Source organism: Nerophis lumbriciformis, linkage group LG36, assembly GCF_033978685.3.
Source record: "Nerophis lumbriciformis linkage group LG36, RoL_Nlum_v2.1, whole genome shotgun sequence".
Lineage (NCBI taxonomy): Eukaryota > Metazoa > Chordata > Actinopteri > Syngnathiformes > Syngnathidae > Nerophis > Nerophis lumbriciformis.
Window position 1 is genome coordinate 920,155 of NC_084583.2, and position 14,341 is coordinate 934,495.

Sequence of the window (14,341 nt, forward strand, 5' to 3'; positions counted from 1 at the left end):
TTTGTGCTTGCATCAGCACAAAACATATCCTAGATAGGTGAGGGCGCCCCCTCCTGTTATGTTTTAGACTACACTCTTATAGATGTACCTCAACCACAAACTATGTGTATATATATATATATATATATATATATATATATATATATATATATATATATATATATATATATATATATATATATATATATGTATGTACAAACGTTTGTACATCATTATTTGTATTGTGTGTCCACCTCAGAGCTCGCTCTTCCCCGGATGGTGACCTCCTCGTCTCCTGCCTCGGATGCTGGACCCCAGAGGTCGTCATGGAAACGCTCCCCTTGGCCTCGTCCAACCAGTCGACGTTCTCCATCCCCATCTTCAACGCCAGCTGCCGCTTTGACGAGGAGTTCAAGTACGTCCTCCTCCCCGTCTCCTACGGCCTGGTGTTCGTGCTGGGCTTCCTCCTCAACGCCACCGCCTTGTGGACCTTCGCCAAGATGCGCCCGTGGAACCCCAGCGTGGTCTTCATGTTCCACCTGGCGCTCACCGACTTCCTGTACGTGTTGTCGCTGCCCACGCTCGTCTACTACTATGCCAACCGCAGCCACTGGCCCTTCGGCGTGGCGGCGTGCAAAATAGTGCGCTTCCTCTTCTACGCCAACCTGTACTGCAGCATCCTGCTGCTCACCTGCATCAGCGCGCACCGCTACCTGGGCATCTGCCACCCCATCAAGGCGCTCACCTTGGTCAAGTCCCGCCACGCTCATATGGCGTGCGGCGCCGTGTGGGCCGTGGTGGCCGTCTGCCTGGTGCCCAACCTCGTCTTCGTCACCACCTCCAGGCGGGACAACGACACCATCTGCCACGACACCACCAGCCAGGACTCCTTCGAGGAGTACGTGGACTACAGCTCCGTCGTCATGGCGCTGCTCTTCGGCGTCCCCTTCCTGGTCATCGTGGTGTGCTACTGCCTGATGGCGCGGGCCTTGTGCCGACCCAGACAGGGCCTAGCGGGCGCCGCCTCCCGTCAAAAATCCATCAAGCTCATCATCGTGGTCTTGGTCGTGTTCGCCGTCAGCTTCGTCCCTTTCCACATCACGCGCACCCTCTACTACACCGCCCGGGTTCTGAACCTGGACTGCAGAGTCCTCAACATTGTCAACTTCACCTACAAGATCACCCGGCCGCTCGCCAGCGTCAACAGCTGCATCGACCCCGTCTTGTACCTCCTGGCCGGCGACCACTACCGCTCCAAGCTGGTCTACGCCCTGACGGGACGGAGGCAGGCCACCAGGAGTCAAGCCACCAGGAGTCAAGCGCCCTCTGAGGCTCCGCTCAACAGGAACTCAAACCTGGCTCTGGTCTACAAGAACCTGAACAGCAGTAGCCCAAAGATAGACCGAGGAATCTCAAACTAAACACTAAGCTGGTCTACGCCCTGATGGGAAGGAAGCAGGCCGCCAGTAGTCAAGCGCCCTCTGAGGCTCCGCTCAACAGGAACTCAAACCTGGCTCTGGTCTACAAGAACCTGAACAGCAGCAGCCCAAAGATAGACCGAGGAATCTCAAACTAAACACTTAGCTGGTCTACACCCTGACGGGATGGATGCAGGCCACCAGGAGTCAAGCCCCCTCTGAGGCTCCGCCCAACAGGAACTCAAACCTGGCTCTGGTCTACAAGAAACTGAACAGCAGTAGCCCAAAGATAGACCGATGAATATCAAAGTAAAAATTAAGCTGGTCTACGCCCTGACGAGAAGGAGGCAGGCCACCAGGAGTCAATCGCCCTCTGAGGCTGCGCCCAACAGGAACTCAAACCTGGCTCTGGTCTACAAGAACCTGAACAGCAGTAGCCCAAAGATAGACCGAGGAATCTCAAACTAAACATTCAGCTGGTCTACGCCCTGATGGGAAGGAGGCAGGCCACCAGAAGTCAAGCGCCCACTGAGGATCCGCCCAACAGGAACTCAAACCTGGCTCTGGTCTACACGAACCTGAACAGCAGTAGCCCAAAGATAGACTGAGGAATCTCAAACTAAACACTAAGTTGGTCTACGCCCTGATGGGAAGGAGGCAAGCCGCCAGGTGTCAAGCGCCCTCTGAGGCTGCGCCAACAGGAACTCAAACCTGGCTCTGGTTTACAAGAACCTGAACAGCAGTAGCCCAAAGATAGACAGAGGAATCTCAAACTAAACATTAAGCTGGTCTACGCCCTGACGGGAAGAAGGCAGGCCACCAGCAGTCAAGCGCCCTCTGAGGCTGCGCCCAACAGGAACTCAAACCTGGCTCTGGTCTACAAAAACCTGAACAGCAGTAGCCCAAAGCTAGACCGAGGAATATCAAAGTAAAAATTAAGCTGGTCTCCGCCCTGACGAGAAGGAAGCAGGCCACCAGGAGTCAAGCGCCCTCTGAGGCTCTGCCCAACAGGAACTCAAACCTGGCTCTGGTCTACAAGAACCTGAACAGCTGTAGCCCAAAGATAGACTGAGTAATATGAAACTAAACATTAAGCTGTTCTACGCCCTGATGGGAATAAGGCAGGCTACCAGGAGTCAAGCCCCTTCTGAGGCTCCGCCCAACAGGAACTCAAACCCGGCTCTGGTCTACAAGAACCTGAACAGCAGTAGCCCAAAGATACACCAAAGAATGTCAAACTAAAGACTAAGCTGGTCTACGCCCTGACGGGAAGAAGGCAGGCCGCCAGCAGTCAAGCGCCCTCTGAGGCGCCGCCCCCAACAAGAACTCAAACCTGGCTCTGGTCTACAAGAACCTGAACAGCAGCAGCCCGAAGATAGACCGAGGAATCTCAAACTAAACACTTAGCTGGTCTACGCTCTGACGGGACGGATGCAGGCCACCAGGAGTCAAGCCCTCTCTGAGGCTCCGCCCAACAGGAACTCAAGCCTGGCTCTGGTCTTCAAGAACCGGAACAGCAGTAGCCCAAAGATAGACCGAGGAATCTCAAACTAAACACTAACTTGGTCTACACCCTGACGGGAAGGAGGCAGGCCGCTAGGAGTCAAGCGCCCTCTGAGGCTCCGCCCAACAGGAACTCAAACCTGACTCTGGTCTACAAGAACCTGAACAGCAGTAGCCCAAAGATAGACGAAGGAATCTCAAACTAAACATTAAGCTGGTCTACACCCTGACGTGAAGGAGGCAGGCCACCAGGAGTCAAGCGCACTCTGAGGCTCCGCCCAACAGGAACTCAAACCTGGCTCTGGTCTACAAGAACCTGAACAGCAGTAGCCCAAAGATAGACCGAGGAATCTCAAATTAAACACTAAACTGGTGTACGCCCTGACGGGACGGAGGCAGGCCACCAGGAGTCAAGCGCCCTCTGAGGCTCCGCCCAACAGGAACTCAAACCTGGCTCTGGTCTACAAGAAACTGAACAGTAGTAGCCCAAAGATAGACCGATGAATATCAAAGTAAAAATTAAGCTGGTCTACGTCCTGACGAGAAGGAGGCAGGCCACCAGGAGTCAATCGCCCTCTGAGGCTGCGCCCAACAGGAACTCAAACCTGGCTCTGGTCTACAAGAACCTGAACAGCAGTAGCCCAAAGATAGACCGAGGAATCTCAAACTAAACATTCAGCTGGTCTACGCCCTGATGGGAAGGAGGCAGGCCACCAGAAGTCAAGCGCCCACTGAGGATCCGCCCAACAGGAACTCAAACCTGGCTCTGGTCTACACGAACCTGAACAGCAGTAGCCCAAAGATAGACTGAGGAATCTCAAACTAAACACTAAGTTGGTCTACGCCCTGATGGGAAGGAGGCAAGCCGCCAGGTGTCAAGCGCCCTCTGAGGCTGCGCCAACAGGAACTCAAACCTGGCTCTGGTTTACAAGAACCTGAACAGCAGTAGCCCAAAGATAGACAGAGGAATCTCAAACTAAACATTAAGCTGGTCTACGCCCTGACGGGAAGAAGGCAGGCCACCAGGAGTCAAGCGCCCTCTGAGGCTGCGCCCAACAGGAACTCAAACCTGGCTCTGGTCTACAAAAACCTGAACAGCAGTAGCCCAAAGCTAGACCGAGGAATATCAAAGTAAAAATTAAGCTGGTCTCCGCCCTGACGAGAAGGAAGCAGGCCACCAGGAGTCAAGCGCCCTCTGAGGCTCTGCCCAACAGGAACTCAAACCTGGCTCTGGTCTACAAGAACCTGAACAGCTGTAGCCCAAAGATAGACTGAGTAATATGAAACTAAACATTAAGTTGTTCTACGCCCTGATGGGAATAAGGCAGGCTACCAGGAGTCAAGCCCCTTCTGAGGCTCCGCCCAACAGGAACTCAAACCCGGCTCTGGTCTACAAGAACCTGAACAGCAGTAGCCCAAAGATACACCAAAGAATGTCAAACTAAAGACTAAGCTGGTCTACGCCCTGACGGGAAGAAGGCAGGCCGCCAGCAGTCAAGCGCCCTCTGAGGCGCCGCCCCCAACAAGAACTCAAACCTGGCTCTGGTCTACAAGAACCTGAACAGCAGCAGCCCGAAGATAGACCGAGGAATCTCAAACTAAACACTTAGCTGGTCTGCGCTCTGACGGGACGGATGCAGGCCACCAGGAGTCAAGCCCTCTCTGAGGCTCCGCCCAACAGGAACTCAAGCCTGGCTCTGGTCTTCAAGAACCGGAACAGCAGTAGCCCAAAGATAGACCGAGGAATCTCAAACTAAACACTAACTTGGTCTACACCCTGACGGGAAGGAGGCAGGCCGCTAGGAGTCAAGCGCCCTCTGAGGCTCCGCCCAACAGGAACTCAAACCTGACTCTGGTCTACAAGAACCTGAACAGCAGTAGCCCAAAGATAGACGAAGGAATCTCAAACTAAACATTAAGCTGGTCTACGCCCTGACGAGAAGGAGGCAGGCCACCAGGAGTCAAGCGCCCTCTGAGGCTCCGCCCAACAGGAACTCAAACCTGGCTCTGGTCTACAAGAACCTGAACAGCAGTAGCCCAAAGATAGACCGAGGAATCTCAAATTAAACACTAAACTGGTGTACGCCCTGACGGGACGGAGGCAGGCCACCAGGAGTCAAGCGCCCTCTGAGGCTCCGCCCAACAGGAACTCAAACCTGGCTCTGGTCTACAAGAACCTGAACAGCAGTAGCCCAAAGATAGACCGAGTAATCTCAAACTAAACACCAAGCAGTTTTTGGTTTTTGCACTGACTACTCATTCAAGTCTTGTGACCTTGTTAGTCCGGAGACACTGGCAGCCCATTTAGATACACTGGTGTCCAAAGTCTTTGGCCTTATTCACACTGCAGGTTAATTCCCATTTTTTTTGGCCCATATACTGGGACCAGTACCGGATTTTTTCATGTCCGTTCCGAATGTTTTATATCCGATCCAGGTATGTGGAAATAAATCGGATACATATACGATGCGTCCTGGATGCGAACGCTCCCGCGCTCAGATCGCGTTCATCTGAACAGAACGCAGGGCTCGAACAGATGCTGGCTTTTGAACTTTGCACCTATAACAAGCCGGATGGTTCTTTTCCTCTTTGGTCTGGAGGACATGACGTCCACAGTTCCCAAAAACAATTTGAAATGTGGACTCGTCAGACCACAGAACACTTTTCCACTTTGCATCAGTCCATCTTAGATGAGCTTTGGCCTAGCAAAGCCGGCAGCGTTTCTGGGTGTTGTTGATAAATGGCTTTCACTTTGCATAGTAGAGTTTTAACTTGCACTTACAGATGTAGCGACAAACTGTAGTTACTGACAGTGGTTTTCTGAAGTGTTCCTGAGCCCATGTGGTGATATCCTTTACACACTGATGTCGCTTTTTGATGCCTGAGAGATCAAAGGTCCGTAATATCATCGCTTATGTGCAGTGATTTCTCCAGATTATCTGAACCTTTTGATGATATTACAGACCGTAGATGGTGAAATCCCTAAATTCCTTGCAATAGCTGGTTGAGAAATGTTGTTCTTAAACTGTTGGACAATTTGCTCACGCATTTGTTCACAAAGTGGTGACCCTCGCCCCATCCTTGTTTGTGAATGACTGAGCATTTCATGGAAGCTGCTTTTATACCCAATCATGGCACCCACCTGTTCCCAATTAGCCTGTTCACCTGTGGGATGATCCAAATAAGTGTTTGATGAGCATTCCTCAACTTTCTCAGTCTTTTTTGCCACTTGTGCTAGCTTTTTTCAAACATGTTGCAGGCATCAAATTCCAAATGAGCTAATATTTGCAAAAAATAATCCAGTGTGAACGTTAAATATCTTGTCTTTGCAGTCTATTCAATTGAATATAAGTTGAAAAGGATTTGCAAATCATTGTATTCTGTTTTTATTTACCATTTACACAACGTGACAACTTCACCGGTTTTGGGGTTTGCAATAGCGTCTCATTTTTTACTTACCGAAAAACCGTCATTTCATATTTATTAATGCATTTTAGACAGCAGGAAGTCAGGTGCATGCGCACTAGTTTGGCTTGATAATCATGGCGGACTAACTACACGGACTTTGCTCCTGAGATTTCCCCTCGGAGTAAACGGAGCCAAGCTTGACAGCACACCACTGTATATCATTACTAAATCACTGTTTATAACAGTTAATATCAACTTTTCAACTATTTAACATTATCACCGTGGAATGCTGACAATTTTGACTCGCCATATCTCCATCTGCAGGAGGACATGGGCCTTGGACTTGTTGTAGTTTTCAATAAAGAGGCATTAAAAACTATTAGATTAGATTTTCTGATGCCTGCAGGAACCCTGACTACATTTGTCTGCTCAAAACTTGGCAACAGTTCTTTCTAAAGTCCCGTCAGGGTTTATTTTGAGGTGAAATTTGCCACCAGTCTGGCGTATGCATCGACCTGATCACTGACCGCATGACGACCTTTCATGTAACCATCCGCTGTTAGAGGAGCACGTACGTGTGATTCATCCACACACTGTATATACATGATTAATGCAATTTATTGTGATTAATCACACGAGTCAAAGCTGAACTGACACTTTTTTTTATCTAATTCAATTCCTTCCCCCCCAGCAAAGTGACGTTCCACGTCCCAAGAGCCAGCTTATGTAGCCGAGGATCAGACCGCCAAGTACCCTGCCCTCGGCTGCCGCCCAGCTCACATCGTACCCGACCTCTATGACCCCTGCTATGGGTGGTGAGCCCATTGGAGGGGGGACACACGTTGCCTCTTCGGGCTGTGCCTGGCCGGGCCCCATGGGGACAAGTCCGGCCACCAGGCGCTCGCCATCGTTCCCCACCTCCGGGCCTGGCTCCAGAGGGGGGCCCCGGTGACCCGCGTCCGGGCGAGGAAAATCTGGGTCCTTTGTTTGTGTTCTTCATCGAGGTCTTCGAGCTGCTCTTTGTCTGATCCCTCACCTAGGACCAGTTTGCCTTGGGAGACCCTACCAGGGGGCATAGAAACCCCCGGACAACATAGCTCCTAGGATCATTGGGACACGCAAACTCCTCTACCACGGTAAGGTGGCAGCTCAGAGAGGAGTATATATATATATATATATATATATGTATATACATACATGTTTGTATATACAATGTTTGTGTGTATATATATATATATATATATATATATATATATATATATATATATATATATATATATATATATATATATATATGTATATATATATATATATATATATATATCTATATGTATGTATATATATATATATATATATATATATATATATATATACAAATGTATATATATATATATATATATATGTATAAAAAAAAATACATATATATATACATATACACAACTTTTGTATATATATATATATATATATATATATATATATATATATATATAAAATAAAAAAATATACATATTTACATGTATATATATATATATATATATATATATGTGTATGTATATATGTATATATATATATATATATACATATATATATATTATATATATATATATATACGTTTGTATATGTATGTATATTTCTTTTATTTTCTTATTTTATATATATATATATATATATATATATATATATATATATATATATGTATATGTAAATTTTTAGACAATCAGTAGAAAGTGGATTGATGGATGGGCTAGAAAAGACAGATTAAAAAATATATAATAATACAAAAATAGAAATAAAAATAACAATAATAAGGCCGGATTTTGGACGCTGGCAGCCGTAGTTTGGGGACCCATGCTCTAAATTTTTTTGAACATGATGCCACAGGCTTGACACGCCTTTCTTTGGGCAGTTTCTCTCATTCCTCTTTGTCCACATACGTAAGAGTATGTGGACGAAGTGGAGCGGATTTAAAGACAACCTGCCCTTTTTCCAGACTGGTTTGAGGGAATAACACGGAATGACAATTCCACCCCAGTCCTTTAGGGGGCAATGTATTATAATTTTGGTAAGCACAGCTTCACCTGCTGAGTCTAAAATGTCTTGTAGCCATTCTGGTCTTGCAAAAGCACCAACAAGACATAACCTGGAGCATGGACGTGAATGTCAGGAATGTGACCTGGGAGTGGACTAGCAGCCCCCGGCTCACTTGGTCCCGCCGTTAAAAGCAAAGACGTCCTTAGAAAAAAACAACTTCATAATATATATTTGTGTCAAACAAAAGTAAGTGTTGGTAGAATGTTGTGCTCGTGACATTGTGCAGGTGTACCTAATGTTGTGGCCAGTGACAGCTGTTTTTCTCTTTTATTTTGGACATCTGTTCATTAAATGAACTTCATTTCCTCTCTCTCACTTTGGCTTGTCTGGAACACATTCCAAAACCACCTCAGACTCCTTCCTAACTTACTATATATATATATATATATATATATATATATATATATATATATATATATATATATATATATATATATATATATATATATATATATATATGAGTGGGTTAAAAACCAGTTTATTACTAACAAGTTGGTCTTTAATCCATTCATTCTTATTTTGGTGCCATCTAAGTTTTATCATGTCCGCTTTGCAATACAAGCTCTGCTGCGCCCCCTGGTGTTGTGCGTTGATCGGTACAATTGTAAAAATGTAATGATTTGACTGCAAAGTAACTGTATATGTGAGTATATATATATCCCATCCATCCATTTTCTACCGCGTATTCCCTTTGGGGTCGCGGGGGGCGCTGGAGCCTATCTCAGCTACAATCGGGCGGAAGGCGGGGTACACCCTGGACAAGTCGCCACCTCATCGCAGGGCCAACACAGATAGACAGACAACATTCACACTCACATTCACACACTAGGGCCAATTTAGTGTTGCCAATCAACCTATCCCCAGGTGCATGTCTTTGGAGGTGGGAGGAAGCCGGAGTACCCGGAGGGAACCCACGCAGTCACGGGGAGAACATGCAAACTCCACACCATTCATTCTTATTTTGGTGCCATCTAAGTTTTATCATGTCCGCTTTGCAATACAAGCTCTGCTGCGCCCCCTGGTGTTGTGCGTTGGTCGGTACAATTGTAAAAATGTAATGATTTGATTGCAAAGTAACTGTATATGTGAGTATATATATATATATATATATATATATATATATATATATATATATATATATATATATATATATATATATATATATATATATGTATATATATATATATATATATATATATATATATATATATATATATATATATATATATATATATATATATGTATGTATGTATGTATGTATGTATGTGTGTTCTTACCGTGCTAGTAACCTCTATCTTTGTTACGACTCAAATCTGACAACATACTCTGGTAAGTGGTGCCCCTTTTGGAAGCAGGTAACCCACTACACAGGGCCCTCCGACTACCATGACCCTTTATATGCCAGCATACATGGAGAATTCAAGGTTATTCTGAGAGGGATGACCTTTCAGAGGAACTTTGATCGGTCCCAGAACTCCCTTTCCCTTACAATTGCCAGAACAGGTGTTATACCTAGTCCCTTTTATGTTGTTTTGGGGGTTGACCAGACAGGTACAGACCCTAAAGGAATTATTCAAATGAATGTCCTTGAGAGAGCGTTAACTACCTCTGCCCCCTCTGTGGCACCTAAAGTGCCACTCAACCTGGGTGACGTTACAAAGGCTCTCACATCTGTGTATACTAAATGACATCACCACCGAAGATCTGGTAGCTTTGACCATAGGAGCAGGTGCAGGCAACCTGTGGCTTAGGTGGATGACTAGCATGGCTAAGAGCCAAAACCTGGGTGACTGTGTTGCTTGTTCCGCTGGACGTCCCTTTCCCCACACTTACCCCGCCCCTTTTAAGTTGACTGACACTAATGGCTCCAACTGTCTTATCTCCTTGTTTTCTGAACCCACACCGCCAGGTTGTGGGTTGTTGGCTAGTGTGTACCCTCCTGTTGACAATTTCACCCGACTTCTTCCTTTTGTGGCCCAAAAGCTGAACTACACGTGTTTTCAATTTACAGGACCCCCTTCATCCCCCTACAAATTGGGTGACATTACCCCCTCCTGGTGCACCACCCTGATAGATGGCTCAAGGATAGGCCCTTGGGCACGAGCTGACTTATTCTGGTATTGTGGGGAGCACAGATTGTACATTAGAATTCCGACGTCCGCCGTTGGACTTTGTGCTATGGTTAGACTGGTGACCCCAGTCACCCTAGTGGGTACCAAATTAACACCCCTTGAAACTCCTGTTTCAGCGGCCTCTCTAACTTCCCGCAGAAGACGCCATGTTTTATCTCGGAGGAGTGTAACAGGCTCCTTTGATTTGATGAGAAACCCTGATGGTGTTTACTTTGATGCAATTGGACAACCAAGGGGGGTCCCACCACAACATAAATTGTGGTGTGAATCCTGTGCAGGTTTCGAGAACCTTCCTATAATTGGTGCTATTTTCCCTGTGACTGCTACTAAAAATGTAGAACGCATTAACTATGTTTTTTATAATCTGTTGAGACTGACCAACCTGACTCGTGACGCTGTTGAAGGACTTGCTGAACAACTTGCCCCAACTTCCCTCATGGCCGTCCAGAACCGCATAGCCCTTGACCGTATCCTAGCCAAGGAAGAAGGTGTGTGTGCAATGTTTGGTGACCAATGCTGTACCTTCATTCCCAACAACACCGCCCCCGATGGCTCGGTCCAGAGGGCTCTGGAGGGCCTCCATGCCCTGTCTAAGGAACTTACTGAAGTTTCCGGTGTCACTGACCCCTTCAAAGATTGGCTCCAGACGACCTTTGGAAGGTGGTCTGACCTAATTAAGTCTGCCCTGATCTCCGTTGGAGTTTTCTTGGCCATCATAGCCTCATGCGGTTGCTTTATCGCCCCTTGTGCTAGGTCTTTGTGCACCCGCATCATTGTTAGAGCTGTAGAAGGACAACCTCACCCTATTTCTGGGTTTGCTATGTCACTGAAGGGGGTCACGCAAAGGGGTGACTTTCGAGAAATGCTAGTTTCCTCCCCTGAGGGTGACGACATTGACATAGATTACATCCGTTTATCTCCCATGTAACTATGCTTTTAATTTTTTACTAGCTTGCTCAAAGAGGGGCGTATTTTAGAAGTGTTGTACTAGTGATAAAGATCTTTTTAGAAGATCTGAAGGGGGAATTGTCGGAGGCAGATATTTACATATATCCGAATTTAAGTTGTACTTCTTTCATTTCTTAGTCATATTTGAAATAAGCTTGTGTTTTCCATTTATTCTCTTTATGCTCTGTCAGCAAGCATTCTATGTGTGTAAACCTTGAGTTCTTTGGAATGTGTTTAGACTAGCATTTGTTGGGTCTACAGAGATAAGAGGGGAGAGAGGGTGGTGGGATCGGGAAGACAGACCATTTTGGGAGGCGCAATAGAAGGTCCTATAGTTAGACTGGTCTCAAAATGTGTATTGGAAAAGCTTTTAAAATATACATTTAAAATTACCTATTCTGTCTCTGGTGGTATTATTTCATCTCAGCTTTAAGTGTCGTAAAGAGCTTGGGAGCGATTTGTGACTTGAATTCCCTGGGAGGAACAACTGGTCCAAAACGCAACAGTATGTATGTACATATGTATATATATATATATATATATATATATATATATATATATATATATATATATATATATATATATATATATATATATATATATATATATATATATACATATATTTATATATATATATATATATATATATATTTATATATATATATATATATATATATATATATATATATATATACATATATGTGTATGTATGTATGTATGTATGTATATATATATATATATATATGTAAATATATACATATATATGTGTATAGAAAAAACTATTTGCAATTTCCCCAAGTTTTTTTTTTTTTGAACTTGGGGAAATTGCAAATAGTTTTTTCTATACATATATATATAAAATAAATATATATATATTTATTTTTTTTTGAACTTGGGGAAATTGCAAATAGTTTTTTCTATACACATATATATGTATATATTTACATATATATATATATATATATACATACATACATACATACATACACATATATGTATATATATATATATATATATATATATATATATATATATATATATATATATATATATATATATATATATATATATATATATATATATATATATATATATATATACACACATATATGTGTATATACATATATATATATATATATATATATATATATATATATATATATATGTAAATATATACATATATATGTGTATAGAAAAAACTATTTGCAATTTCCCCAAGTTCAAAAAAAAAAAAAAATATATATATGTGTATGTATGTATATATATATATATATATAAAAAAAAAAATATATATATATATATATATATATGTATGTATGTATGTATATATGTATGTATATATGTATATACTGTATATATGTATGTATGTATGTATGTATGTATGTATATATGTATATACTGTATATATGTATGTATATATATGTATGTATGTATAAAATATATATATATATATATATATATATATGTATGTATATGTATATATACATATATGTATATATATATATATATATATATATATATATATATATATATATATATATATATATATATATACATACATACATATGTACATGTATATACTGTACATGTATATATATATTTGTATGAATGTATATAGGTGGATATATATATATATATATACACATATATATATATAATTACACACACACACACACACATTCATATATATACATTTATATATATCTATATATATATATATCTATAAATATATATATATATATATATATATATACATATATATATATATATATATATATATATATATATATATATATATATATATATATATATATATATACAATCAAACCACTACTTATAGCTTGTCATTGGTTTAAAATTGTGTTTAAAACAGTACACATTCTATTAAAAAAAAAAAAAAAAGTTTTTGTCATAGTAAATCTGTTTGCTCTTTTAATCTATTTTTTTTTTAGTACTAATATTTTTTGAATGTCTCACTTTGGACACACTGCCATGTCAAATAGACTCACTTCAAGATCAAACAAGTCAAGTGCTGCTTGCTTAGAGCTGATAATGTGATTAAAACCTATTAATAAGCTATTATCAATAAATGCGACGTTGATCAATAATAAAGGATATATTTGATTTTGCTTTAGCTCATGGCGGAGAAGAATTCTGCATGAATTTGCTTTCAAACCCTCCTGCTCTTGCCTTCATTTCACATCACGAATGTCTATTATTATTTTTGTGTTATTTATTATTGAGAAAAGATGTTCTCACATTTCTGTGCTCAAGGACACCAAGGACTATTATCAACAAAAACTTGATTTTCATGAGAGGAAGGCGGGAAAAAATATATATATTTTCTTTCTCTTCGTCCGAATGGAAGTATAAGAAAATAAATTGGCCGCGGTGCTGCAGCGAGGACGTCGTCTACTCAGCTTTATTCTCTCCAAATTGCTTTTTCACCAACTTTTCTATCGGCTTCTAGTTGACTTAGTTGAAGAAACTTATTATTTTTCACTTTTGAAATGTGTTTTTAATTGTCTACTTTAGTTCCACAAATGTTGTTTTTATCATAATAAATGATTATACATGACATGGATTCATCCAAATGCCCTAACAATTTATGTAGATCTAAAACGAGAGTTGTACCAATAAATATGCCCTTGAATAACATTGATTATTTTGATTGGCTTTGCTGGAAGTACCATGCATGTTTATTAATTATTATTTATGATCATTTGCATATTGACGGTGCATCATTTTTTCCACATTTTATGTTACAGTCTCACTTCAAAATGGAAAAAATTCATTTGTGTCCTCAAGCTTGTGGCATCGTGTTCAAAAAAGACTTGAGGCTGGAATTGCTGCCAAAGGTGC

At 42.1% G+C, this 14,341-nt stretch overlaps 1 protein-coding gene across 3 annotated transcripts in view; it reads left to right on the forward strand.

Moving 5' to 3' along the window:
* LOC133577067 (P2Y purinoceptor 4-like) overlaps positions 1 to 5,655 on the forward strand; it is a 28,861-nt gene extending 23,206 nt beyond the window's left edge. For all 3 annotated transcript variants that reach the window (XM_061930599.2, XM_061930598.1, XM_061930600.1), the window contains exon 3: positions 239 to 5,655. In XM_061930599.2, coding sequence (XP_061786583.1) covers positions 306 to 1,400 — 1,095 coding nt within the window. In that variant the 5' untranslated portion in view covers positions 239 to 305 and the 3' untranslated portion in view covers positions 1,401 to 5,655. The remainder of the gene's footprint in view (positions 1 to 238) is intronic.
* Positions 5,656 to 14,341: the final 8,686 nt, after the last annotated feature.